A 25,651-nucleotide genomic window follows, 5' to 3' on the forward strand; every position below is an offset into this window, starting at 1 on the left:
GGAAGACGATGACACAATGATTAAAGACTGACTTTTCATATACCGGTAGGCTGGTTATTTTGATAACGTACAGGTGAGCACTTTGTATTACTTTGCACCGTTGTATTATTTGTACTCTGCACGAATGCTGTTCGCCATGTCAAAGATGTGAAAGTTTGATTGAATGATTGAAAGATTTATTGTTAATAAATGGGACGCTTTGCGTTCCCAAACAGTCATCTCTGTCCCGACAATCCCCTCCGTGGTAGCAGGAACCCCTATATACTACGGTAATTGCACATCAAAACCCTGCGGCTTATAGTTGGGTGCGGCTTATATATGGATCAATCTGTATTTTCCCCTAAATTTAGCTGGTGCGGCTTATAGTCAGGTGCGGCTTATAGTCCGGAAATTACGGTAGATTATTATCACGATTTTCCCTTTCAGGATTATTCCGAGCACCGTTGCAGCCCCGAAAAGCGCGATATAAAATCGAATCCATTATTATTATTATTATTATTATTATTATTATCTTGTGACAGACATTTCCGCCATGTTTGATCAAGGCAATATATGCTGGCAGCTGTCATTTTGTTTATTTTAATGATTGTGTTTACCAGAGGTGCAACAGTACAGGTAATCCACGCTACGGTCGGTACCTTGGTTTTAGGGCTACAGTTTCGCCTCAAAGTTCTTTCGTTATTTTGCTTGTCATCACACATTTTATTCTGCAGTAAACAAGTGGTTTACTGAATACTATACTATACTTATTTTTAAGTTAACATTCACGAAACAACGCTTTCAAATGGTAAATTATTATTTGTATTCTTTAATTATACATCCGTGCTTCTCACCTGTGGTTTGGTAAAGGGCAAGCGGTGACCCGGAATTTGAAGTTTTTTAAAACCCAAATGTTCTATCTTCTATTTGATAAAAATACATTAAAAAAATACATATTGTGCCTGCATGCGAGACCGCATTCAGTGCAGGTTTACTGCGCACACCACATTGTGAGCGAGGGGTGTATATTGTAGCGTCCCGGAAGAGTTAGTGCTGCAAGGAACGGTTCTGGGTATTTGTTCTGTTGTGTTTATGTTGTGTTACGGTGCGGACGTTCTCCCGAAATGTGTTTGTCATTCTTGTTTGGTGTGGGTTCACAGTGTAGCGCATATTTGTAACAGTGTTAAAGTTGTTTATACGGCAACCCTCAGTGTGACCTGTATGGCTGTTGACCAAGTATGTGTTGCATTCACTCGTGTGTGTGAAAAGCCGTAGATATTATGTGATTGGGCCAGCACGCAAAGGCTGTGCCTTTAAGGTTTATTGGCGCTCTGTACTTCTCCCTACGTCCGTGTACCACTCCGTACAGCGGCGTTTAAAAAAGTCATACATTTTACTTTTTGAAACCGATACCGATAATTTCCGATATTACATTTTAAAGCATTTATCGGCCGATAATATCGGCAGTCCGATATTATCGGGCATCTCTAGAAATAACCGATACAATTATACAGTGTTAATAATGTAATGTAATCATAATATACAATAACGCAAGTAACTATTTAAAAGGATATAAACATTTATTTTTCATTACTATAAAATTGTTTATTATTGTACTGTAATTGGAAGGTAAATAACTTTGTTATCCTAAATACCAAAAAGAGAACCGTACCAAATAAAATTCCTTTTGTGTTACATACTTGGCCAATAAAGATGCTTCTGATAAATGAACAATAAAATAAAATACCGCATTTTTCGGACTATAAGTCACAGTTTTTTTCATAGTTTGGCCGGGGGTGCGACTTATACTCAGGAGCGACTTATGTGTGAAATTATTAACACATTACCGTTAAATATCAAATAATATTATTTAGCTCATTCACGTAAGAGACTAGACGTATAAGATTTTATGGGATTTAGCGATTAGGAGTGACAGATTTTTTGGTAAACGTATAGCATTTTCTATATGTTATAGTTATTTGAATGACTCTTACCATAATATGTTACGTTAACATACCAGGCACGTTCTCAGTTGGTTATTTATGCCTCATATGACGTACACTTATTCAGCCTGTTGTTCACTATTCTTTATTTTAAATTGCCTTTCAAATGTCTATTCTTGGTGTTGGGTTTTATCAAATACATTTCCCCAAAAAATGCGACTTATACTCCAGTGCGACATATATATGTTTTTTTCCTTCTTTATCATGCATTTTCGGCAGGTGCGACTTATACTCCGGTGCGTCTTATACTCCGAAAAATACGGTACTCTCCTTTCTGTAAGCAAACATTTAACTTAAATAAATATTGAACATCTTAAAGTGCATTCTTTTAAAAAAAATGATATTTGTTTTATTTTGCACTTTTCTTGTCCTTACTTTTAAATGGACAAAAGAATGAATAGTTATGAATTTTTTTTGTAACAGCCTAATGAGCAGTAGAGTTACAGTATAAAAAACGAGTTAGTCCAGTCATCTTTTGCTCTTAGTAAGCACATGTCTAAAAATATCCCCAGCTGAATTTAAAAGTTGATGGCTAAATTAGAGCCACTGAATGTACGCTTTATAATCTGATTAATCTTTTAGCTCGTCAATGACTAGTAAATAATCAAGATAATCTTTAGTTGCAGCACTAATTTGGCAGACCCATGCATTATTATTTTACATCACAATAGAGATTTTATTGCTATCGTTATATTGTGACAATGCATGTTGACACATTCTAGATGTGTCCGCATTTTTGACAGCGACAAGTGAACGAACGCGTTCTCAACGCAATGTAGCATTCTAGCTAGCGGCTAATGTCTCTCAACAGTGCAAACACAGGAAAGAGTCCCTGGATACAGAAGGGCTTGAGGGCAAAAACCAAATGATTTAAATCAGAGCCAATAGTAGGTCATAAGTTAAATATTTAATTGATATTATCTTCATAGACCCCAGGATTTCCCCAAGATTGCTGCTATACGTGGCAGTGGAGGCGTGGCTAGGGGCGTGTTCAATATGACATCATGTATATGACATGATCATTTTAATTTGCAATGATTGAATATATTTTCTTTAAAAAGGCTAAACAAATGTTTTATGTATATATAAAACAAATATTAGTGTTGTTAGTTATTAATATTAACATTTGTTTCTATTTATTCTATGTATTATTCTGTAGATTTAACACAAGGAATTTGACTTGGGAGACTGTGTTGTCTTTGTTCATCCATCCATCCATTTTCAATGCAGTTTCAATCGTGGCTTATTGTAAAATGTAACACAGACTACACTTTATTCTGCCCTGCCTAAATGTTGCAATATAATTTTCTAAATATGTAAACAGTCCTTTGAGTGAGATGGTTGATATTCTTCACAATGAAGTCACTGTAAAACAAGCCACACTAAATAAAGTACATTTAATATATATGTAGGAATCACGTTAGATTATTATCATTTGGAATAAACTGAAAAAAGCAATACAATTATGCAGGATGAAGGTTGAGCTCTCATGTACTTAATGCTAGCGTACAATGGACTAACTTATTGACAAGCTAACTCAAATTAGCATGGCCAATCGCAGGGCACATATACTGTATATTATCAATCATCCACACTAACATTCATATATAAGGACAATGACGCTAACGTGCATATTTTTGGAATGTGGGAGGAAAATGGAGTGACCGGAGAAAACCACACACGCACAGGGACGAATGCACATTTCACATAGGGATGTACAAACGGACGTTCGAAGACACACACGGTGTAAAGTTAGACGTTATTGTCAGTAGTAATGTCAAAAATTTAGGGTAGTTTACACTTGCTTGAAGAAGAAATGCATTAATTAACTTAAAATACCTTTCTCTTCGACTTTCCCTCCTTACTTTTGCCAGGTGTCAAATCGTTTAGGTGCTGATGTGCTTCTGACAGGTGATTTAGATGGACGCCTTCTTTTTCTTTTTATTTCCTTTTTAAAAAAAAAAATAAAGCATTGAGGAACGTTATGATATTTTAGCGGTTTTTTAAACTTAGTATAACCAATTGTACGTAAATAGTAGACTATATACGGTATATCCATTCATACAATACATCACTTAAATTTGTTTTCATGTTTAAAAAAACCCTTATTTTTAAAGGTGTGGCGGGGGTAATCTTGCCGTGGTGCACCACAATCGTTTACATGTAGGGGAAACCCTGAGAGCCTATCCCAGCTGCAATCGGGTAGAAGGCCTCCTCATCTTAGGGCCAACACGGATAGACAACAATCCACACACATAGGGGCGTGGTTATGGGCGTTGTCACCATGATGTCATCGAGTAATTAACGATTAAATTTTTTTCTTTAAAAGGCTAAAAAAATATATACATACATTTAAAAACAAGTCTGTTAATATTAATTAGTATTAACATAATTTTTTTATTGTTTTGCCATATTTTCAATTGTTGCTGCTTATGTACTGCTTATGCAATGTACTTTGTTGAGATTTTTTCAAGTGTCTAGTAGGGATGATACTCGAAACCGGTTTTCCCGGTTGTTTGATAAGAAAAGAACCGAGTCTTCGGACTCGAATCCCTTTTTGAGAACCGGTACCCGTTATCGAGACCACTATAGTAAAGGAAAAGAGTTGATTCTTTATTCGAATCCCGTCCCGACCAGAAATGCTCCGTGGGACATCACAAGAAATGGCGTCACGTAGCGAAAGCAGGAAAACAATGGACGGGAAAAAGCGCTCCAAGGTGTAATAAAGTTCAAAACAAAAGCTATAATCCATCGAATAACTTTACTGAGAGATTTTAGCAGGGTAAAACACATGACGAACACTTTTACGACCAACCGGAAACATAGCAACCAGGCTAGCAACGCACCTCCTTTACGGCAGCTGTCGCAACGTTCTTAAAACAACCGCAGCACATACATATATATACAACATATCTCCCTTTTTTAACTTTTGTTTTTCTTTCCTTGTAAACAAAACAAAATCACACTGTAGATGTGTTGTCTGTCTAATTATAAATAATGCAGACGAGGCGTGTTGGCTGAGTTCTTGACGTTTACTTTCACAGCGTGGCAACATGCAACACTTTTCGGGGCTACCGCGCATGCTCGTAACTCCCGTTGCATGCTGGGTAGTGTAGTTGTTATATTCTCTAGCTCATAACATTTTCCCCCATAAAGAAATAATGTTAACTCAATAAAGTGTATTTCTTTTTTTAGCTTTAACTTTTCATTTTTTAGCATTGTAACCACATTTGCAAAGAACTTTTCTCTTTATAGAATTTTCTTTCAATAAAGAAATAAAGTGCAAAAATGTCAAAGCATCATAACAAACAGTTATGTCAAATAGCAGCAGAAGTGCACTTTTTGGAGAGCTGTATTATTTTCAGTTTTGTGCCCAAGGGACTGATTTTATTTAACACTATATTATTATTTATACACTTATAGTGATCACAGAGACAGGTTGTTTTTGTGTTACTGTATATATTTGTTTCTCTGAAAAATCCCACTTAATATACTTTGGGTAACAACAGTCAATATTTATTTATTTTATTTTATTTTTTTAGGTGGGTAACAGTCAATATTTATTTATTTATTAGATTTTATTTTTTTTATTATATAATAAAAGTGAGCTTTTGTTAAACCAAATATTGTGTGTTTTTTTCCATATACAACAACCTATCTGGACTCGATAAGAGAATCGATAAGGAATCGGTTCGATAAGAGGATTCGATAATAGGCTCGAACTCGATAATTCCTTATCAAACATCATCCCTAGTGTCTAGAGACTTTTATGAAAAAAAAACTGTTGATGATGATAGATTTGTTGCCAGTTTTTTTATGAAAAAAAAAACTGGCAACAAATCTATCATCATTTTCTGGTGTTATTATAAAATGTACTCGTGTATAGAGACTATTTACTTCTGTCCCTCGATGTCCCGACGGAAGAGGCTAGCTGCAGCGAGCATGACGTCACACTTGCATCGCGCTGTTGCTCCAGTAGGACTTTTTCTCCTTAAAAGCAGCCACTGTCCTCTTAATATTTGCAGTTTTTGTAAATGGCTGTTTGCGGGTATATCTTACATTAATATTTTTGGAATGTGGGACGAAGCTGGATTACCCGGAGAAAACCCACACAAGCACAGGCGTTCTCCCACACAGGGATGTTCAAACTGAGGTTCGGAGACGCACACCGTGTAAAGTTAGACTGTATTGTCGGAAGTAATATCTAAATTAGGGTAGTTTACACAGGCTTGAACAATAAATGCATTAATTAACTTGAAATACCTTTCTGTTCAACTTTCTCTCCTTACTTTTGCCGAGTGCCAACTCTGACAGGCGACTCAGATGTACATTTCTTTCTTTTTTTTCTTCAAAATAAAGCACAGAGGAAATGTGTTATGATATTCGGGATGTTTTTCAAATATATTAGGGTTAATAGTACATAAAATAATAGACTATATACAATGAAGCTATTCATACAATATTATACCTAAATTTAAAAATTCATGTAAAAAAAAAAAAAGATATATATATTTTTAATTTAAGGTGCGCCACGGTCAATTAGATTTGGCAGAAATCCTGTAGTTGAATAGCTCTGTGGTGGTGTTATATTTTGTTGTTGATAAATGTGTAATCGTGTGTCGATGACATACAGCACCCTAATAACCCTCAACACTTTCTTCTGATGACTAGAGAGTCAAGTGAAGAGTGGAATGGCCTGAGGGGGATAACCCCGGTCCCACCTGCCCCCGCCAGGTCCCATCTGCCTCCACTGACTGCTCGGCCGCTGCTAACCACCACGGTGATGGGGGACGGACTGGAGCCAGGCAGCAGCCACAACCCTCCTTTCACCCAGCAGCCTCTCCCCTTGATCCCTTTACCCCCTGAAATATCAGATTCCTCTAGACCCAAGCGACAGACCAACCAGCTTCAGGTATTATTTTTATTGTTACTAGATTGTATTAATTCAGGACAGTGCACATTAATGAACAATCTGCTGTACAAATGATAAATGAGATACATTTTGAGATCTGAATATGGTGGACTGCTTCTTATGTATCTCCCCCCCCCCCCCTTTTTCAGTACCTGCTCAAAGTGGTGTTGAAGACCTTATGGAAACACCAGTTCGCATGGCCCTTTCAAGCTCCCGTTGATGCCATCAAACTCCAGTTACCTGTGAGTCTCATGTTCGGGATATTTGAAGAGGTGTATTTCAAATGTAAACATGTTTCTGAAAGAACCACGGATGGGACGGTTTGTGAAAAAACACGCGTGTTGCTCGGATCATGGGTGTAAATGGCACTGGTGACGGGGGGTATATGTTCCTCAGATTCGTAGCGATACCGATCCTTTTCCTACAAAGGGAGACAAACCTCGCCGATAAAAGAGGATTAATGTTTCGTTATTTAGAATACCATAATTTATATCGCGGTGCACGCAAAGTCCAGCATTTGACACGAATGTCAAAAAAAATTTTGGGGTCCTAAAGAGTAACTGGTATCTGTGAAAAGACCATTGTCTACGATTACCCGTTTGTGGACAAAGAGACACAGCCACAGAAGCACATGCAGTCGCTTTATTAACTCGCGCTAATAATATGCAGTGAACACATACAGGAGCTGACGTCAGCAACACACTCCACGGAGTGCCAATGCTGAGATAACAGCTCATTCGGCACGCCCTCGCTGACGTCACATAGCACTTGGCAACAGGCATCGCCTTTTAAAAGGCACTAACGCACACACTTATCTCACAAAACAGCTCTAAATCATTCACGCTGCTACTACTTTTTTACTTCTATATTATGCTTGCTTACTACTGTTATTTCTCAAATTTCCTGTACAGTAGATAGATATAAATATATACATTTATAAATAAATAAATAGATTTGGAATTGTATTTTTCCTACATTAAATAATAGAAGTATAAATAATCTGTTCCAGAGTCAAACTGTCACCAATTATACAACTTTATTAACTTGGATGGACAGTCAGTGATCTATTTGTGGTGCAATGGCAGGGGTGGGCAAACCCCGACCCGTGAGCCACATCGGCCCCGCCAAGCTTCCTTATCTGGCCTGCTGAATGTTGCTAAACTATATATTTTTTAAACAGCCAAGTAGCCAAGTTGAAAAACTTATTCGGTGTTACCATTTAGTGGTCAATTGTACGTAATATGTACTGTACTGTGTAATCTACTAATAAAAGTTTCAATCAATCAATCAAAGCCAGCATCATGAATTACAATGCTATTGTGGCCACCTCAAGTTGGATTGAAAATACACATAAACTATACATATACACGTAAAACCCTCTCCCTCACGGTGCACACAAGTCAAACACACATGGGCGATGTACCCTTTGCACTATGTGGGTATGCAATTGATGTAGTGATAAACTATTGCTGATTAAACTGCAATTAAACTCCTGATCGTTAGTATTTCCATTTTTTAAATTAAAATATTGTAAATCTGTAATTAAGTACCACACTTGATAAACTCAGGTGAATCTGTTCATTTACTGAAGAATCACGCTAGCATGCTAATGGCTATTTAGCTAGCGTAGATGCTAACATGAATACAAGATAAATTAATGTCTTTTCTCATTAAGAAGCGACATACCCTAATCTCAACACATCACTGTTGGAGCAACTAAGCTACTCAGTTGTGCACATTGAACTTACAGGCGACTAGCACAGACTTATATGTACCGGTAAGTACTTGTATGTAATTCATAAGTGTATTTGGAATAAATGTTAATAAAGGAGTTGCTGGTGATAAACCAATCTTATGACCTTGTTTGCTTACATACACTATGTATGCAAATGTTGTGAAATAGTGCGTACATAATCACAACTATGTATGCTAACCTGTGCAATGATACCTGCAGACATACATTCGTGTGTGCGAAATAAGTGCAATAGGGCAATGTGCAATTTACACTAGCACTTAACAAACATGTGAATTAGCTCTTTGTAACGGTCAATGTGCAATTCTCTTCTTGTATTTCTTAACACTCAAAACACTTAGCACTTGAGCACTTAAGCACCCTTACACTTAAATCCAACTTTATATGGTTGTTTAATTGCTAGTCTTAGTAATTTGGTTTATTATTTCTTTTTTTTGTGTCCTACTTTACTTTCTATTATTGTTTTATTGTTGTATATGGCCTTGTTTTCCTGTTGTTTGGTTCAGTCCTGTTCTTATGTGTTTGGCATTAATTGCCACAGAGACAAAAGTTGGAAATTAGCCACTGGCTACAATGTTGTATATTTACACTTGTGTGTTCATCAATATGTACTGTCCCTGTTTTAGCAATAAAGCCAAAGTCAATACTTGTCAAATGTTCTTAAATTATACTGTTAAAATGTAATTTTGCCCATATGGGATATATAAAGGGAGAATTTGCAGATAAAGCAGCTTTGGTTGCAGGTAACATGTCTTAGTGTCATTTAATTTCCATTTGTTTGTTTGTTTTGAATTTATATGTATTCACAAACACAAAATCTGATTTATTATGTACATGTAGCACATACAAGGGGGGTGGGGGGGCTTGTGTAAATATGACCTTAGGAAATTTGTAGATTTCAAAACTTTTGATTGCCATTTTTAAAGGTGTTCCTCCACTATTGACATTTTTCAGTTATTTTTGTGTTTCCCAGATCACATCCCTGATCACTAGTAAGTATGCTTCTCTGGTGGCATGAGGCGTCACAAAAAAAACAAGGACTTGGATGCTCACAGAGCTGAAGTCTTGCATGATATTGTAAAAACTTTACGTTGGACTGGCAGATTTTTGTTTTTCAACCTTTCTAGCGGTGTTTTCCTCCCGTTTTTAGGTTTGTTTAGTGGTTCTGAGAACAGTCTTGTCTGAGCTAATATGGCCATCTTAGACATCTGTTTTAAAAAGTTTTTGCTTCCTCATGTCTGCTTAGGACTACTATAAGATCATCAAAACCCCCATGGACATGGGCACCATAAAGAAGCGTCTGGAGAACCACTTCTACAAAAATGCCCAGGAGTGTATTCACGACTTCAACACGATGTTTACTAACTGCTACATCTACAATAAGGTCTGTAACTGGTGGCAGCGGCGACCAAGCATTTTGACATTTTTTTTTTTTAACTTTGTAATGTGCATTGTGCTATGTAGCCTTCCGATGACATCGTATTAATGGCCAAAGCCTTGGAGAAGCTCTTTCTCCAGAAGATCACGGAGATGCCACAGGAGGAGACGGAGATTGCTGTGGTCTCTAAGGGACGCCGCGGCATCAAACGGGAGCCAGGTAAGATGTTAGGTCATGATTGGACAATTGTTGAAATACATGGTTTGGACCGCTTCAAGTTGACTCTTTTTTTATGTTTCAGCTCTGATCACCATGTCCGAATCAGGCCAAGAGTTATCTCCCTCAAACACCACCCATACACGAGTCTTTTCAACTCCTTCGACTCTGTCACAGACCCATCACTCTCCAACCCCTCCTGTTCTGGCCCAGCCCCCACGCGTGCCTCCTACACCCACAGCTCATGCACCTCATCTAGGACCCCCGTACCCTCTCTCAACAGCAGGCGTCATGCCCCAGGGTACGACCTCTGTCCCCCCTCTGGCTATCACACACCCAGGCCTCCATCCTGGCCAGATGCTGCAGAGTCCTGCACTTATTAAGGTACAGGACATAATTACTGACAAGCTGTAAGAGAATTATTTTCATTATTGTCATTATTTATTTAGTTTTTGTGATGATTCAATAGCAAAGGAAGAGCCAGAAGAGGAAAGCAGATACCACCACGCCCACAGCAAACGACCAGCTCAGCGAATTGTCGCCCATCTCGGTGGAGATTCGACCGCGCCGAGAGAACAGCCGCCCATCAAAGCAGCCTAAGCGAGACCCGTTGCAGCCGGACTCCCAGCACCACCCAGGCGGCGGGTTGGAGACGGGAGGCATGTTGACGCCCAAGCGGCAGGATCAGTTACATTCCTGTGCCCAGCTAGTCAAAGAGATGCTGTCAAAGAAGCACTTTGCATATGCTTGGCCCTTCTACTTGCCCGTCGACTCAAAAGCTCTTGGCCTTCACGACTACCATGACATCATCAAGCACCCCATGGACCTGAGCACTGTCAAGGTGACTCTAATTGGCCTTTGCGTTTTTATTACTATTAAGGATTAGTACAGGGCAAGGTATATATATATATATATATATATATATATATATTGTATATTTCTGTTTATCCTCCGATTTGTTCAAAATTAGAACAAAATTGTCCCAAAAGAATAAAATAAAAGCGCAGACCTCCCTGTCAGGCCACATCACAAAAAGTCCTGAATCCAGAAGGTGATCCAGATCAGCTCCAAAATGTAATCACTTGTTCCCTATCCCATTTCCTGAAAGGTAGATGAAAGCCCGACCATATATTTTTGAGCTATTTATAGTAGAATGAAAGAAACCGTGAATCCTCTTGTCAGCGAGGCCGCTAGCATACACACACAGAAATTCAACCTCATAACGTTGTAGAAATTATCCGGATCAGGCTTAAAATCTGGTTAAAGTTCCAGGAAATACTCTATAACTTTTTCAGTTATTTTATTAACTAACTACACAGACAAACTCAGTGGCAAAGATTACATAATGGAAATTAAGCCTTCACCCTCATAAAACCTTGTATTACCTGTAAACATTTTCAAGTGACGTGAAGTGTAATGTTGATGTTGACTTGGTGTTGCTTTACCCATAATGTACCTAACAGCTAGGACAGAAACATGGGCCACAAGTCACAAGTTCAATTTCTGGTTATATGGTCATCTTCACACTTTTCCTCTGACATTGTTTTTTCAATGATGTCATGAAAAATGAAATGAACACTGATGCAACTGAATAATTATTTATAGTTCCAAATTGTTAAGACCTTAGGGACTTTTTGACTTCAGAGGGTTTCACTGTATGATACATTTGATGTATTTTACAATACTTACTAAGAAGATTACTGGTATTATAATTATAATTACACTTTCAGTCAATGAGAGGATAATTTTCTGTTTTCTATACATTGTGCTGGCCCCTATCAGCACCTTTGGGGATTTAATAATAAGTTTTTTCTGAAAATGACAAATAATGTAACATGGCTTTCAAAATGTTTTACCTCCTCCAGAAAAAACTGGACAACCGGCAGTACAGAGACGCTCAAGAGTTTGCAGCGGACGTGCGGGTGATGTTCTCCAACTGTTACAAATATAATCCACCAGGCCACGATGTGGTGGCCATGGCGCGCAAACTACAGGTGAGCATTACTAACCTGATGTCAGATCAGATACATTTTAGTATTTTTTTCTCCTGCTCATCCTCCAACTTTTGCCAGGACGTCTTTGAGATGCGTTTTGCCAAGATGCCCGATGAGCCGGAAGAGCCCGCCTCCGTTCCCACGCCGTCATCTGCCCTCCACCCCGCCCCCTCCACTCGGCAGGTACCGCCACCTCCCAATGTCTCGGAAGATGACAGCTCCAGTTTGTCTGAATCAGAGTCCTCAGTGGCAGACTCTGATCAAGAGAGGCAGCAGCGACTCGCTGTGTTGCAGGAACAGGTAAGATAATTTATTCGGAAAGAGGTTTTTGAAATGTGGTAAGTGGGTGATGACCACATTTTTTTTGTGTGTTTTTAGCTCAAGGCTGTTCACGAGCAGTTGGCCGCGCTCTCTCAGCCTCAGGTCTGCAAGCCCAAGAAGAAAGAGCGAGACAAAAAGGAGAAGAAGAAGGAAAAGCACAAGAAGAAGATTGGAGCAGAGGAGCCCCCAGAGGCCGCCATGCTTCAGATTTCCAAGAAGAGCAAAAGCAACAAAGACCCGCTGGCTGCAAAAAAGGAGAGGAAAAAACCTGGGTCAGTCGCAAATAAGATTAATTGTAGCTTTACACCATCGCTTACATATCGGAATGCATGGAAATAATCTATATGATATCAGGTTGAATGCATTGTGGTCATCTGCAGGCTTGCATGACATTTCATGACATCTAGTGACTTCTACCTTTATGACATATGCATTTAGGCTGTTCAAAGGTAAATGATGCATTATCTCATCAGTTGATGTGTTTATGAATTGCAGTAAGAAAGAAGGCATCAAAAACAGTCGTCCTGCCGTGCCCCCTCAAACTGGGCCCACCCCTCTCGTCCCCTCAGCCTCCCTTGAAGCGGACGATGACATGGGTGTGTATTTGAGCTAATTAAGACTCTTAAGGTCATTTATTTAACAATGGCTTAGTGTCAGCCATCTCCTGCACCTCCTCAGATTTATTTGGGGGAGCGGCCGCTGTCGGGGGCAAGCCCATGTCCTACGAAGAGAAGCGCCAGCTAAGCCTGGACATCAACAAGTTGCCCGGTGACAAACTGGGCCGCGTTGTGCACATAATTCAAACGCGTGAGCCCTCCATGAAAAATTCCAACCCGGATGAGATCGAGATCGACTTTGAGACGCTTAAGCCTTCCACGCTGCGAGAGCTGGAGAAGTACGTCTCCAGCTGCCTCAAGAGGAAGAAGAAGTCGTCAGGTAGGATGTTTGATTAGACACTCAGAATAGTCAATGAGACTTCATCATTACCTGCTTGTTGTTTGTTTAATCCAAAGAGGTTTATTAGGTCTTCAAAAAATTATGCAATTTGTTATTCTTATAGCCAGACCTGTGTGTTTACTTCCGTACCTGACGGTTTCAGCTACAATTGTTGCCTTCCTCAGAGGTTGTCACGTGATGTTGTGTGTTTGTCGCAGTAGAAAAGCCTCTGGAAATGACAAATGTCACCAAGTTAAAGACAGGATCTTCATCCTCAGGCACCAGTGACTCCTCTGATAGTGACGACTCTGACAATGGTACGACACATAAATAGACGTTAACTTATATATATATATATTTTTTAAATCAAATATAATATTCCTGTGTTTACCAGGGCTGGTTCCCAAACAGCAGAAGACTCTGTCAAACAAGGACACCAAAAGGCCGCAACAGCTGTCTGTCGCCAGCACCGCCGGCCCCGTCGCTCCGCAGCATCCAGTAGTCCAGACCAAACTGCCATTTGTCCCTCCTTCCCATGTTCCAGTCTCTGTCCCTGCTCTGGAGTCATCACAGTTGCTGACCGCTGGATTTGACCCTTTGGCCCACTTTATGAACCCTCACATGACACAGCCCAACACTGAGCCCAGTCCAGTCCTTACCACCCCTTGCCCCGCCCTCACCTCTGGTCTCCTCAACGTAAACACACCTAGTGCGCCGACACCCACTGAGCCGCACCCGTTTTTAAATCAACATCCCATCATACCTTCACCGGGTGAGTAAACCGTTGTGCCAGGAGTCGAGGTTATGTCAAATACGTGTCTATCATGTACTTATTTTCCTTTATTTTACAGCCATCCATAACGCTCTCCCCCAGCAACCAGCAAGACCCAGCAACCATGCCGCGCCACTTCCTCCTAAGAACTCTCAGCCACCGCCATCCACGGCCCCCCCTCTGCCTGTGTCCTCACATCAGCTTCAGAGCACTCTTCCTCTCCCGCTCCCTCAGCCCGTTTCACGCCCCCGTGTACCTTCGCCTCCGTCGCATGGCATCTTGGGAACCCTCTCTGCTCAACCTCCGCAAGCCCTTCTGGAGGACGACGAAGAGCCGACACCCACCACAGACGACACGCCACACCTCAGCCAGGTCCAAAACTTCTTGCAGTCACTTCAACCGCGGTTATCTGTGCAGAACCAACCGCTGCACGCGCACTCGCCTGTACAAAGCGCACCTCATTTAGTGCCCTCGATGCACACGCAAGCTGTAATGTCGTCCGCCCCTGTGACGTTGCAGCGGCACAGCTCTGGCCACGTTCACGCTCAGCATTCCTTCCCGCACACTTTCGCCACAGCGGTGCAGCAACAGAAGGGGGCGACGCTCCAGCAGAAGCTGCAGCAGCTGCAACAACATCAGCAGCAGCCCTCTCCACGCATCAAAGGCGAGCCTTTCTCTACAGGTAAGACAGGCAAGTAAGCACCTGCAGCTGTCCAGGTTATTTATATTTCTTCTAGGCTGCAGCTATCAATTATTTTAGTAATCCATTGCTTAGTTTGTTCAATTAATCAAGTAATTGGATAAAACACACTTTATTGCCTCAATGCGTTTTTCAGGGAAAATAATTAAATTCAGCAATTTTTCTGCTAGCCATAACCTTCACCTTCTATTTAGCTATTTGTTTACCACTTTCTCTTTAACTTATTTTACCTTATATTTATCATTTTACCTTTGTTTACCTTCTATTGCTTGTATTCAGACATTTGACTTCTTCCCGGAAGTGGGGAGAAAAAAAAGCGGTGGTCAACCAAGCCAAGAAGGCTGTTGTGCAGCAAGCAACGTACAAACTGAGTACGCAAGGAGCCTAGATTTTCCTGCAAAATGCAGATATGTAAGCAAAAAGTCCAACACTGCAGTGAAATAGATCCCTATACTTATCGCTATAGTTAAAAAAAGTATTTTCGAGTTATAACAAGGATTATCCGTCAGTGGAGTTCCCAGATATATTGAACTATCGTGTGCTCCCAACTTCATTCTACACGACAAAACAAATGGAAACTTGTAAAGGATGGAGGGCTAAAACTTCTTTGTGTGTGGCTGGGTTAAAGAAATTGGTATCAAGACTCTCCCGGATAAATATGCATTGTTTTTGCTCGGGTAAGGTTGCATTTAATGATTCAACTTTCAACACCCGTGACTGCATATGCATTTTACCAAATTATTATCATATTTAAATTTTGCTCTGTTATCATATGTTATCTGACACATTTGTGTTTCTCTCTTGGTGGTCCATTGGATTCGATGACATCTCTTCTCCCATAATGGTGATTAGTGTAGCTTAATTGTTAAGGTTGTGAATAGATAAGTGGCGAGTGTGAGATCAGGTTGGAGGGTTCCGGTGACTTCTTTGATGGCTCCAAAGTCTGAGGCACACCTTTTTCCACATGTGGGGCATAATGCGCCCCGCTTGGAAAAAGAGGAGTTTTATTCATGCGCTCGCGACGCCAATGGCGCTGTTCTTCACGGGCTTGCACCAAGGATACCTCAAGTCCTCTACAGCACAGTGACAAGTTGACATCCAGGAGTCTCTGTCCTTAGCAAGGTGCTCCAAGTTGGAAGGATCCACCCCACGCTTCTTTAAGATGATCTTTGAGGCGTTTCTTTTGCCCTCCTACACTACGGCGACCAGTGGGAAGTTCTTAGTCGAGAAAAGTGCGGGGGAGTCTATTTTCTTCCATGCGATAAACAAGGCCGACCCATATGAGCTGGCGCTGGATGATCAGAGCTTCGACACTTATGCAGCTAGTGCACTGGAGAATGGTGACATGTGGAACGCGGTCTGCCCAGGTGATCCCAATGATCCGCTGAAGGCATCTCATATGAAAGGCTTCAAGACTCTTCATGTGGGCCCTGTATAAGGTCCAGGCCTCACAGCCGTACCAGAGCGCAGAGATACACACAGCCTTGTAAACAGCAGTCTTGGTGGGGATGGTAATGTTTCGATTTCTGAAAGCGTGATTTGAAAGACGACCAAAGGTACTTGTCACCCGTGACTGCATATCCATTTAACAAACGACAATTACTGAATCATCACCATATTTAATTTTTCTCCTCTTATCATATGTACTTTGACACATTTGTGTACAAAATAAACAAGAGGGAAGACGTAGAATGTACTTTTCTGACAAAGTATTATTGACTCTTGATTTTCTGGTTTCTGTTTTTTTAAAGATTAAATTGCAAATGATATCACCATTATACTTCAATGGGAAATGCTGAACAAGTAAAGTACATTAAAAGTATATCAAACAAACCTTTAACAAAGTGGTCACTGCAAACTTGTGCGTTCTTTGACTGCTCCCTTGTACTAGAGTGCATGCCACTTTTGTTGTCGTCTTTTGTAAAATCTTGCACTCCTCCACCCTTCTTGATTATCCCTTGAGGAACTCTGAAGAAACGTTGATCTTTTTTGCGATTTGAATGGCTCGTATTGTCGACTACAACGCAAGCATAGGGCCATTTTTCTTCTAGAAAGGCTAAATGGCACATAGAACCATTGAGAGCAGACACTGCTTGACCACCACGCATATTCAATGAGGCGGACGTGTCCTGGACATGATGTCATTAAAATGTACTTTCTTTTATCTGTTTACCATATTTTACTTTCTGTTTACCAGATTTACCCTTTTACCTTCTATTAATTTACGTTTACTTTCTATTTACCTTATAACCTCCTATATACCTTGTTTTACTTTCTTTTGACTTTATTTTACCTTCTATTTACCAGTTTTTTACATTGTTTCCCTTCTGTTTACCAGTTTTTTACATTGTTTCCCTGTCTATTTGTACTTGTTTTACTTTGTTTTGTTTTTTTTTTGCATTTTTTAATGAGGTCCAGTTGTGATCGATTTTATTAGGTAAACTCACTAAATTATTAATCGAATCAACAGAATATATATCAAAGTTTCTAAACAAATTAATTGATTAATCATTGCAACCTTAATTTTTTGCTTTGCAGAGTGTAGTGCTTTAGAACACTTGATAGGTGTACAGCATTCTCGGGTTAGCAAATGATTTATGTTACCGTATTGACATTATAGAAGATAGGCATTCTTTGTACTGAGATACAAGGTTAAAAAATATGGGTCGTCTTATATTCGGAGTCTGGGGATTTATATATGCAAACCGGAAGTTAGCGCCAAAGTGAATCAAAGGGATTCGTAGGTGAACTCGAGCTTTTCTTCCTGTCATTTAAGAACACACACAAGTGACCTGGATAGATGCAATGTTGACACAATTCCGCTTGAAACAAAAAGTGTCTTAGCGGTTATCTGCAAGTTAGAAACAAGTTGCAGATAATAAGCTAATAAAAGTGTCAAACATCAACTGTTGAGCACTGTAACCCTCTTTATTATCTGCTATATTACTGTATTGAAAACATTTTTCAAACAATTACTGTAGTTTGTTTTGTCTGAAAAAATGAGTCTTGAAAAAGAGGGTATTTTATATTCATTGTGGTCTTAGATATGCGGGTCAAGCTCTATTCTAAGAAATAATTTCATTAATCCTCTTAAGAATTAAACATGAAGTCCATTTTGTAAACAAGCAAGACAAATGATCTTAAACTCTTTATGTTCAAATCTAACGTCAACTGTGAGCTTGTGAAAAAGCAGCTACTTCTAATAACCAAATAAATAAGTGCCCTTTGCTGCTTAACAGCTGTGTTGGTTGAACATTTCCAATGCTTGCTACTGTTCCAGGTTGCCTGCGTGACAGCCCCTCACCACTAATGATGCACTCTCCCCTGATGCCTCACTTCCAAACAGGATCTCCCTCACAGATCAAGAAAAATGTCAGTAATTCGCCTTGGGACATTACATCGAGATTGTATAATCAAATAAGTGTGTTTTTGTGTTTGAATGTAATAATTATTTGACTGTTTGTATAGGATCAGAGATCTAACTTGGTGGGGGTCAGAGAGGAGAAACCCTCCCACTCACCAGTGCTGCCCCCATCCCCGTTCAGCCCTGCCATGCGTCTCGACACACAAAAACCTGAGAGTAAACACAGTAAGTATGCTCCACAATTAAACCACCTAGTATTTGTTCTCTGCTAATGGTTTAATATAGGCCCCCCAAATCTGGTCATCTAAGTAAATGTTTTAATAAAAATGTCTGTTTGATTTTTAAAAGTTAATCCGGTTTTCTTGGCTCTCTTAAGAATTAGAAGTAAAGTCATCGGATGGTTCACGCTCGATTTCTCGCCTTCCTGACACCCTGGTGCAGCCTTGCCCTCAGCAGGACACTAAAGTTAAACAAGAGTCCAAAACGTCCGTCGGCCCCAAGAGGACACCGGTATGTTTGAGCGACAATTACTGCACAAAACCTGACACTGTACTTAACCTATCACAGGAAACACGCCATTCGTGTCTCACTGGAGTTCAATTACTTGCCTTCTCCATCCCAGGACGTGAAGTTAAAGAACATGGGCTCTTGGGCGAGCTTGGCCCAGAGGTCGCAGTCCACACCGGCATCTGCAGTTCGCTCCTCCAGCGATAGCTTCGAGCAGTTTAGACGTGCTGCCAGGGAGAAGGAGGAGCGGGAGAAACAGCTGAAGGCTCAGGCAGAGCAGGCCAGGAGGGAGCAGGAGAAGCTGCGGTAAGCAACCACAGGACACTCATGTCTCATATTATTTCTATTTCAAGTCAACATGCTTTTTCTTTTTCTTTTACAGTCGCGACGACGAAGACACTGTGGAGCACTCTCGCCGTACACAGGATGACGGCCGCCGTCGCCATGAACAACTACAGCAACAGCAGCAACAGCAGCAATCACCACTTGCGGCCACGCCTCCGGCTTCTACCCCGCCCACTCAGTCCCCACAAGCTCCACCCATCCAGCCTCCGGCCCCGCCTCCAACTTCCTCAGCTGCACAGAATGCCCTCGACCAACAGAGGGAGATGGCGCGCCGCCGTGAGCAGGAGCGTCGCAGGAGAGAGGCAGTATGTACTTTGGACTTGTTTCCACGGTTGTTCTTATTTTGTGTGTGTATGTACAAGCGGTAGAAAATGGGTGGATGGATGTATGTATGTATATACATATATGTGTAAATACGTATATATGCGTATATGTGTATATATATATGTACCGTATATTAGGGATGTCACGGTATGAACATTTCTTATCACGGTTATTGTGACCAAAATTACTATCGCTGTAATTTTAAATGTGCTCCAAATTTTCAAAAACTACTTACCCGGTATACTGAAATCTTTTTTAACGAAGTTTTATTTTGAAAAAACCCCCACAAACAATACATTCAAAATGTATGCATGTACCTCAAGTAGAAAGTTGAATGTGAAAATGAAAGCAACACAAGCATTATAAACAAAGTAATATGGCAGAAACAAAATAATACTATAAATTAATAAAAATAAATGTGAACATTTCAGAAGATGGCCCCTTATGCAGATAAGACTTAACTGCACTTTTTGTCCATATATATAAAAATAGTGTTCATATATGAGGTAGATAAAAATAGTGTTCATATATGAGGTCTAGTCTTACACATAGAACTGCACGATTATGGGTAAAATAATAATTAAGATTATTTTTATCAATATTGAAATCACGATTATTATTCAGGATTATTCATTATGTTTGGTAAAACAGTGTTGGGGTGTGAACGGGACACCACGTAATTTTTTATATCTAATAAAAATGCTCTAGATAATCGTTATCTATATATTTAAAGACAAACATTTGTGTTATTGTTCATTAATAGTATCAGTGTGCCAGCTTTTTTATTACGTGATGCCTTTACCTCTATTTTTACATTTTCATAGAGAGAGGTATTTTTTAAGTTATGTAGACACATTTACATGCTGTTTTGGGACAGATCCATTGAGAGTTGAGCAGAAATATGTCATATAGGTATTAACCATACACCATAAAACATTAACAAAATGCTATGTCACATGAATGTTACTAAAGTAATGAATTACTTTGTAGAATGAAAAAAACATTAGTAATGTAAAAAACATGGTGTTTACTTTTTCATATCAATATAAAACACAAAGCAGTTTGGCGAATGAAGATAAAGTCAAAGAAACAAGCTCTGTTTTTCTCCAACAACCATGTACTTCAGTGCAACAGTTTAGCCAACAAAAATTAACAGGAGTGATACCTCTCACATCTAATGCACAGCACACTCTTTGTGCCTCACCGAAAACTCAGCCTGTGTTCAATTCGATGAAATGACAAAACATTTGAGCTACTATTGATGTTATTTGAACACTGACAATGTTAGCAGTTAAATTAAATGACAAGTGAGCATCCCAGTAAACAAACTATCGGCTTTATAAAAAAGTTGTGACATCGTTCCCGGCACATCGCCTGCTGCATGGTAACTCTCAGTCCCAGCAGCTGACGGAAGGACACTAGTTGAACTTTCAAAATGAAACCGCAGCATCAAATATTTTTCTCCTCCAATAGCATTGCGCTCTTAAACGCACAGTAGAAGCGATTGAAATGAAGTTAAACGGAGCCATCTACTCCGTTAACTCGGAGGGAACATTTTCAAAGCAAAGTCTGTGTAGTCGTCGCCGCCATGTTTTCTCGAGCGTAACAGCGCAAATGCGCATGCGCTGCGGCGCTCCAGTTTTCAGGAAGTAAGCAGTGTTGCCTAAAATGCATTAATGAATTATGGTTTTTCTGTTAAAAATGTAAACGGTATTAGTAACCATGTGGAAATTTATCGCAGTTTATCATTATACCGTTTACCGTTACATCCCTAATATATATGTGTGTGTGTGTGTGTGTGTGTGTGTGTGTGTGTGTGTGTGTGTGTGTGTGTGTGTGCGTGTGTGTGTGTGTGTGTGTGTGTGTGTGTGTGTGTATATGTGTATATATATATATGTGTATGTATGTATATATGTGTATATAAGTATGTACCGTATTTTCCGCACTATAAGGCACACTTAAAATCCTTTTTTTTTCTTTCTCAAAACGCGACAGTGCGCCTTATAACCCTGTGCGCCTAATGTAAGGAATAAGTCTGGTTGAGCTTACCCACATCGAAGCTATTTTATTTGGTACATGGTGTAATAATAAGTGTGACCAGTAGATGGCAGTCAAACATAGGAGATAAGTGTAGGCTGCACTATAATAGCAATATGACTCAAGTAAACAACACCAACATTTTATATGTTCCATTGAAAATATAGAATATTACACACGGCGCTCAAAAATCTATCAAAATCTATTGATGTGCTTCAACATACGAGTATTATTATGGTGTGTATAAGGTAAGACATATTATCTGGTGTTTTGTTTCGCAATAATATGCAAAAGCAACTTTTCTTACCTTCTGGTACCTGCTGATCTGTATTTGGGATCTGCATAAATCCTGAAAAATTGTGCGTGTCTGCCTTTGTAGTCCGTGGCGACACTGTAGTCGATAAGCTTCGTCTTTTTCTCTATCTTCTTGTTATGGGACATTCATCTTCCGCTGTTGCTATTTCTAATATAAAGTAGTGTAAAGTTCTTACGTATATCTGTCAGTAAACTCGCCATGAACGCGCTAAAACATACCAGTGAGTTTACATTATTAACCTAAGGAACTTTAGTTATTAGAGAGTTCCATGCTGCTCCGTTATTGATTTAAGTAAAGTCTGAATGTCATTAAAACAGTTAGCTCCATCTTTTGACACGTCTTTCGCTACACCGCTACAACAAAGAAGATGGAGAGAAGACGCTGCCGAAGGTGAGGCACGTAAATAAGACCACCCGATAAACGGCGCATTCTGAAGTGACTGTCAGAAAGCGACTTGAAGATGATCTGTAAAACATAATCTATGCAACATTTTGACCAAAGAACCACCATTACATGTTATGTAGACCACAAGGAAGTGTTTTCAATTTAGAAAAAATATCATAATATGACCCCTTTAATGCGCCTTATAATCCGGTGCGTCTTTTGTATGAAAAAAGACCTGACTAGACCCGCTCTTCGGCAGTGTGCCTTATAATCCGGTGCGCCCTATGGTCCAAAAAATACAAAACAGATCCGACTGTGAAAGTGTATCGCAGCAACAACTTGTGAATGAATGGCGGTTGCGAGAATCCAGTCCAGGCGTCTATCCTCCAAGTTGACAGCGATCCCAAACATCCAATATTGTCCAATAATACCATCCAATTGTCGCTTCAAGAAGTTTTATTTTGACAAAATAATGCGGCGTATAAATTGAAAAGTTCCTCCAAATGTCACGGCAGGCTGACATTGATGCGTCAGACTGATTATATTATATAGTAGTGGTGTGTTTATTGCCCACAAAACGGCGCATCCGGAAGCAACTGTGAGAAAGCGGTTGTTATGGGAATTCTTTTTTTATAAAAAAATACAATCATGTGTGCTTACGGACTGTATCCCTGCTGACTGTATTGATCTATATTGATATATAATGTAAGAACCAGAATATTAATAACAGAAAGAAACAACCCTTTTGTGTGAATGAGTGTAAATGGGGGAGGGAGGTTTTTTGGGTTGGTGCACTAATTGTAAGTGTATCTTGTGTTTTTTATGTTGATTTAATAAAAAATAGAAAATCTTTTTTATTTTTTATTTTTTTATTTTTTTCTTGTGCGGCCCGGTGGTTGGGGACCACTGATGTAGACCACAAGGAAGTGTTTTCAATTTAGAAAAAAATTATAATAATATGACTCCATTAATGTGCTCTATAACAGTGGTCCCCAACCTTTTTGTAACTGTCAACGCTTGAAAATTTGTCCCACATATGAGTGTGAATGAGTGTAAATGGGGGAAGGAGGTTTTTTGGGTTGGTGCACTAATTGTAAGTGTATCTTGTGTTTTTTATGTTGATTTAATTTAAAAAATAAAAAATAATTATTTTTTATTTTTTTTAGTTTCTTGTGCGGCCCGGTACCAATCAATCCATGGACCGGTACCGGGCCGCGGCCCGGTGGTTCGGGACCACTGCTTTATAATACTGCCTTATATACTGTATGTAAAAAGATAAAAAAATAGACCATTCATCGGCAGTGCGCCTTATAATCTGGTCCGACCTTATGGTCTGGAAAATATGGTATGTATTGTATATGTATATATATATGTATGTGTACATATTTGTGTATGTATATGTGTACATATGTATGTGTTTTAATGTGTATATGTGTGTGTATGTATGTATGTATGTGTGTGTATATATATATATATATATATATATATATATATATATATATATATATATATATATATATATATATATATATATATATATTATCTAACATGGTGATATATATATCTATATCACCATGTTTACAGCCCTGCCCTAAACTGTGATTGTTACCATCCTCATGATGCTCCACTCTGCTCTCTCTTCTGCTGCAGACTGACACCATTGACATTAACTTCCAGAGCGACCTGATGGCCAGTTTTGAAGAGAATCTCTTTTAAGAGGTGATGGATGTGTAAGAAGGACCTTCACTCACACACACACACACACATCCACTAACATCCATATATGGACTACATTGTTCCTGTCCTTTTTCTCACAGCTGGCTTGTGTCCGGTGATGGGGTGGGCGACAGATTATATTGAATAAGCGTCTTTTACTCCGAGCGCAGATACGTTTTGGTGTCTGACACGATGTTTATAGTTGTTGGACAACACGAAAAAAGAAAAAAAAAAAATCAAGAGTTCGATGTTAATCTCAGAAATGAAGAAGACAAGCAGATGTTCCCTCTCATCAAATAGTGTTATTCCCACATGGAGTTTAGCTGCCCTCCACATTGGCTTGTTTTCTCAGGACACACAACGGAATGAAACACTTTACAAAGACATCCCCTCGTCTAACCCTCATCCTTGCACGAGTTCACTTGAAACAAGACCGCGCTATGGCGCTTAAAAAAAAGAAAAAGAAAAAAAAAAAAAGTCCACGAGTGTGTCCTTTCTGCCTTAGCGCTCTGGCCTGTACTCTCTATGATCACGCCCTACAAATTATACATATTATATATAAATAGATACATGAATATATATTCTATACAAGGACAAGTCAATGCTGAAGAGAGGAATTTGGTTTGTGTGGCGGCCTGTGTCGATCTCTCGGAGCTTTTGTTTTTTGTAGAATTACTGTAAAAAAGAAAAAAAAGAAACATTTTTTATGATTCTATTGAGGATTTTTTTTTGTCTTTTTCCTCTTATTTTCCCCTCAACTCTATGCCAAAACTGGTTGCTAAAAGTCCATTCACATTTGTTTTTTATTCGCTTTACATGACAGGATGTTTTTACTGCTATTTAATTCACCCTCGTCCTCTTTTAAATCAGCATTCTGCTCGCTATTACGGACGTCACAACTTTTCTATCCGCACTTATACTTTGCATCACGTTGTACATGTTTTAGGGCTTTTAGCCGCCTTCATCTTCTTCTTAACACCTCCTGCAGAGTTTATGTACATTTGTCACACTTTCTTGTAGATTTTTCTTTCGGTTGTGGGACATTGGTCGTGACTTTTGCTCTGTACACTGGCCCACAGTTTTGTTTTTTTAACGTCCTTTAGTTGACCTGACTTTCTCTTCTTACTCCTTTTTTTTTAAAGTTTGTTTGGACTTCTTATTTTGTTTCTTTTTCTTTCTTAGGCTCCTTCCTCCCCCAATTAATTTTATCCAGAACAACCTTGTTGGTATGTTGACAAATGAGGCATTGAGGTCAATAGATTCATCTTCAGAATATGGACATGTTTTTTTTAAGAAAAGTATTAAAATAATATTTAAAAAAAAACTTGAACTGTTGTGTGTTTGGCTGCTTTGTTACTCATTTACTGACAAGACTGTGGTATTGTTATTGTGAGATTCAACCAAAAGGGGGCGCCCTCGTGAAAACGTGGATGCTTCATTTAAGCTGAATTGAAAAATCAGCCTGTACTGACTGAGACACTATTACACAATAGAGAGCTATTCATTTATTTGTTTATTATTTTGGTATAATGCAGTGCAGTTGTACAATAATAAACCTAATTAGGTGTAAACCTTAATTAAAAATTAACACAGTTAAAAATGTTACCATTTTAACATAACTCATACTAGTTATATTATAGTTATACTATTTTTAAATAGTCTTAAATGTGTCTCAGAAGTCCTGCAATAGTGTG

The 25,651-nt window shown here is 39.3% G+C and overlaps 1 protein-coding gene across 13 annotated transcripts in view; it reads left to right on the forward strand.

Annotated features, from left to right (window-relative positions):
• LOC133633989 (bromodomain-containing protein 4-like) overlaps window positions 1-25,287 on the forward strand; it is a 37,424-nt gene extending 12,137 nt beyond the window's left edge. For 8 of the 13 annotated variants that reach the window (XM_062026868.1, XM_062026874.1, XM_062026867.1 and 5 more), the window contains 20 exons: window positions 6,654-6,894; window positions 7,044-7,136; window positions 9,894-10,031; window positions 10,112-10,244; window positions 10,327-10,625; window positions 10,711-11,082; window positions 12,107-12,235; window positions 12,314-12,535; window positions 12,614-12,828; window positions 13,052-13,152; window positions 13,208-13,492; window positions 13,711-13,809; window positions 13,887-14,264; window positions 14,344-14,955; window positions 18,245-18,336; window positions 18,433-18,553; window positions 18,705-18,838; window positions 18,951-19,141; window positions 19,218-19,485; window positions 23,892-25,287. In XM_062026868.1, coding sequence (XP_061882852.1) covers window positions 6,766-6,894; window positions 7,044-7,136; window positions 9,894-10,031; window positions 10,112-10,244; window positions 10,327-10,625; window positions 10,711-11,082; window positions 12,107-12,235; window positions 12,314-12,535; window positions 12,614-12,828; window positions 13,052-13,152; window positions 13,208-13,492; window positions 13,711-13,809; window positions 13,887-14,264; window positions 14,344-14,955; window positions 18,245-18,336; window positions 18,433-18,553; window positions 18,705-18,838; window positions 18,951-19,141; window positions 19,218-19,485; window positions 23,892-23,957 — 4,077 coding nt within the window. In that variant the 5' untranslated portion in view covers window positions 6,654-6,765 and the 3' untranslated portion in view covers window positions 23,958-25,287. The remainder of the gene's footprint in view (window positions 1-6,653; window positions 6,895-7,043; window positions 7,137-9,893; window positions 10,032-10,111; window positions 10,245-10,326; window positions 10,626-10,710; window positions 11,083-12,106; window positions 12,236-12,313; window positions 12,536-12,613; window positions 12,829-13,051; window positions 13,153-13,207; window positions 13,493-13,710; window positions 13,810-13,886; window positions 14,265-14,343; window positions 14,956-18,244; window positions 18,337-18,432; window positions 18,554-18,704; window positions 18,839-18,950; window positions 19,142-19,217; window positions 19,486-23,891) is intronic. The other 5 variants (XM_062026862.1, XM_062026863.1, XM_062026864.1 and 2 more) reach the window with 5 other exon arrangements.
• Window positions 25,288-25,651: the final 364 nt, after the last annotated feature.

The sequence above is a fragment of the Entelurus aequoreus genome, linkage group LG18 (assembly GCF_033978785.1).
Source record: "Entelurus aequoreus isolate RoL-2023_Sb linkage group LG18, RoL_Eaeq_v1.1, whole genome shotgun sequence".
Lineage (NCBI taxonomy): Eukaryota > Metazoa > Chordata > Actinopteri > Syngnathiformes > Syngnathidae > Entelurus > Entelurus aequoreus.